Raw genomic sequence first — 3,847 nt, 5'->3', positions numbered from 1 at the left:
GAAGGGAAATGTGGGGGAGTATAAAATGAAGACACTGTATACATGTACAAAATTCCCAAGGAACAAATTAAGGAAAAAAATTATAAGGGACTGACTGTACTGGCTAGTTTTGGGTCAACTTGACACAGGCTGGAGTTATCACTGAGAAAGTAGCTTTAGCTGGGGAAGTCTCCATGAGATCCAGCTGTGGGGCATTTTCTCAATTAGTGATCAAGGGGGGAGGGCCCCTTGTGGGTGGGACCATCCCTGGGCTGGTAGTCTTGGGTTCTATAAGAAAGCAAGTTGAGCAAGCTAGTGGAAGCAAGCCAGTAAAGAACATCCCTCCATGGCCTCTGCATCAGCTCCTGCTCTCTGACCTGCTTGAGTTCTAGTCCTGACTTCCTTTGGTGATGAGCAGCAATGTGGAAATGTAGGCTGAATAAACCCTTCCCTCCCCAGCTGATTCTTGGTCATGATGTTTGTGCAGGAATAGAAACCCTGACTAAGACAGGGTCTATAAGGAGTATATTTAAAAGGATAAGAAATAAGGGTTCAGTTGTGGAGGCCTAGTGGAGGCCTAGTAGAGTTGGAGCATTCTTGGAAAATTTCTGGGGTGTGGCATTCAGGACATTTTGTGAAGACTTTTTTTTGGGGGAACAGTTTGGAGGAGTTGAGGAATTATATCAAGGGCCACTTAAGGGAACATTCATGGACATTTGTGGAGGGCTTCTCTCTCTCTCTCTCTCTCTCTCTCTCTCTCTCTCTCTCTCTCTCTCTCTCTCTCTCTCTGTGTATGTGATTAGTATGTCAGATTCTGAAGGTATCTTGGGAACGTGTAAATGTGTCTGGGTGCTTTACTTAACCTGAGGAGGATGCTATGGATGGGTGGATAGGCTAAAGATACCTGGAAGGCGGGTTGACAGAACTAATTTTAGTCAGGGATGCTTGGAAGAGAAGGTTCCACGGTGTGAGGGGTTGAAGTTGGAGGTGGGTCAGTGGTTTAAGGAGAACACGAGTCATTTGAGTAGGCCCTAGAACATGGGATAGAGCTGGAGGATGACAGAGTTTGCTTGCCAAGAAAGCTTTACTGCCCTTAGCCCTTCCCACCTTTCCCCATGTTAGTAGCATTTTCGGTATACAACCTGGGGTCCCCTTTCTTCATATTGTTCCCGTAGGACCCAACAGGACTGGAAAGCATGCAATGAGGCTAGAATGGAGCCTCCAATCCACACGGAGAGGTTCCTGTTGGGCTGTGCCATCACCACTACGTGGTCCTCAGGGGACAGAGAATGCAGTAACTCTGCCCTGAAGCGACCCTCCAGGCCGGTGAAGAGTGAGGAGCCTCCACATAGTATCACATTCTGGGCCACATGAGGCCGTAGCTCCTGAGGCACCTTGAGGAGGCTCTGTTCAGCCATGGCTGGGAGGCCCATGGGCGACAATCCTGGAATCTCGGGGGGATGGAATAGAAGCTCTGGGCACTGGAATAACTCCTTTCCCAGAGTGACAGTCCGTCCATCAGGAAGCTTCAGGGTTTGCTTGCACTCCTGATCTGGGCGGGCCTGTTCCCTTTGGAAATCTGGGGCCAAATAGCAGTAATGATGTTTGATGTTCTCTACCAAGTCCAGGTCCTCCTGTTGCAACGAGAAGCCAGAGCCCAGGAGCATCTCTGCTAGGAAAGCAGTAAGATGGTTGCCTGCCAGGTCCAAGCGTTGGATGGCATGGGGTAGGTTGTAACCCTGAACAACTGGCACTGTGTAGCTGACTCCATGGCCGGTGTCCACAACAAGTCCATTGACACGCCCGTGAGCATAGACTGACAATACAGATTGAGATGCCACATATAAGGCTGGGGCGTGCAGAGACTCAAAGGCCACTTCTACTAGCTTTTCTCGGTTGGTGGCAGGGCTGAAGGGTGGATCCGAAAACAGTAGAGGGTGCTCATGGGTGGCTACTTGGAGATCATGTTCCAAGATGTGTCTCCATATTAGTTCGGCCGCTTCCCAGTCCACTACAATGCCATTGCGAATAGGCTTCACCAACCTCAGTTCTGGGCGGGAGCGGGCTGCCTCCCCAATAAAAGTTTCCAGCTCCGACTGGCCCTTGGTAGCTTGTTTCTTGGGCTGGCAACCCAGGATGGTGGCCACCGAGTAGGTGGGTTGGGTCTGTCCCGCAAAGCCTACCTTACAGGTGCCTGTGCCCATGTCAATAACCACAGCACCAGTTTTTGGTGGGAGCCTGTCACCCACCATACTGAGGGAATCTTGCTGTAGACTCTTGCTCACCATGAGTGTACTAGAGGTCAGGGGAAGAGGCCCATGAGTCTCAGGGGAGGGCTCCAACTTTGGGTGTCCATTGACATCCATAGGCTGCAGATGGCCTCGTAATGTTGCTTGACAAAGAGGACCTCTTCACACTGGGTGCCAGTAGAAGAGACTGGTCCAGGTCTGGGTGGGCCAGGAAAAGACAGGATGAAACTGGTCTGTGACATCATTGTGCTAGCCTTTGCTTCACAATGCAGGGATGAGTTGAGGTCAGGCAGGGGGAAACCTCTTGTATAAACCTACCTGGGAGAAATGTCTATTTACCAGAGATTCTACTCAAGTCTAGCTTGGTCAGACGGTTAGTTTAACTGGGGTTACTTATAGGAGTGTGGGTGAGGGGTTATTTATAGGCACATGGGTAACATTATACCTAAAGGGTAAAAATATCTCCAGGTGACAAATCTTGATGTCAAAGGTTCTCATACTAAAGGATTCCTGCTCACAAAGATGGTTTCTATCTAAAACCCAGACTGCAGAGCTCAGGGATACCCTCATCTGAAACCCCAGAGGCAGAACTAAGACCAATATGTTTTCCACCAGGCCCCACCCTGAGAGGCTCTTCCGACTTCAAACCCCACAAAATCTCAAGCCCTGTGCCACAGTCCACAGCCTCAACCCATGGAAAGGCTGTTACCCCTCAGTGTTCTAATTAAAGGTCAGTCTGCTCCTGTTGAGGTGGGTGTTTTGCCACGTCATTCCAGTCTGATATAACAAAATGGGTGAAGAAAAACTTACCTTCTCCAGCAACTGTTAACTGTCTCTATACTCACGGAAAGGGGCGTGGCCTCCTGAGCCCCTAGCATACCAACAGCTAACTGCCTCTAGATCTTGGGGGGGGGAGACCTCCTGAGCCCTCTCCCTTAGTAACCATTAACTGTTATCAGTCCCTGGGGAGTAGTACTGTGGCCTTGTGAGGCTCATGTCTGTGACAGACAATCAATAGGCCCATTTTTGTAGGTGCCCTGTGTGTAATCACAGCTGCAAAGCCATGTCATGGCAGAGGGCAGTGTTCCGCAACAGGACCTCAGAGCACTCATTTCTTTATTACTATCTTCAAAGTGAACAACTTGCAAAGGAAGGTAGAGTCTCTGACTGAGTGTCTTTATTGTGGAATCCCCCTCTCTCCTAACACACACACACACACACACACACACACACACACAATTGACAAGAACAACCCAGAATCCTTTTATGGATACCTTGGCCAGTCTCCCAAGAACATAGATCTGAAGGTAACAGGTGAAACTGACTGGCTTTCTTCCTTTGTTTTTTTTCTTCCTTTCTTTAAGGTTTTTTATTTTACATTTATTTATTTTTTTAATATTTTTATTATATATTTTCTTTATTTACATTTCAAATGATATCCCGAAAGTTACCTATACCTTCTCCCTGCCCCTGTTCCCCTACCCATCCACTCCCAATTCTTGGCCCTGGCCTTCCCCTGTGCTGGGTCATATAAAGTTTGCAAGACCAAGGGGCCTCTCTTCCCAATGATGGTGGACTAGGCCATCTTCTGCTACATATGCAGCTAGAGACACAATCTC

General features: G+C 48.6%; 1 protein-coding gene across 1 annotated transcript; it reads right to left on the bottom strand.

The window, feature by feature from the left end:
* Positions 1-1,044: 1,044 nt before the first annotated feature.
* Actl9 (actin like 9) lies at positions 1,045-2,408 on the bottom strand. The gene has a single exon (XM_021218574.1). It carries the CDS (start codon positions 2,343-2,345, stop codon positions 1,098-1,100), a length of 1,248 nt encoding a protein of 415 aa, XP_021074233.1. The 5' UTR covers positions 2,346-2,408; the 3' UTR covers positions 1,045-1,097.
* Between the last annotated feature and the right edge of the window lie 1,439 nt (positions 2,409-3,847).

The sequence above is a fragment of the Mus pahari genome, chromosome 18 (genome assembly GCF_900095145.1).
Source record: "Mus pahari chromosome 18, PAHARI_EIJ_v1.1, whole genome shotgun sequence".
NCBI classification, from domain to species: domain Eukaryota; kingdom Metazoa; phylum Chordata; class Mammalia; order Rodentia; family Muridae; genus Mus; species Mus pahari.
Note: the sequence above shows the minus strand (reverse complement) of the source record. Positions and strands in the feature narration are given on the sequence as shown.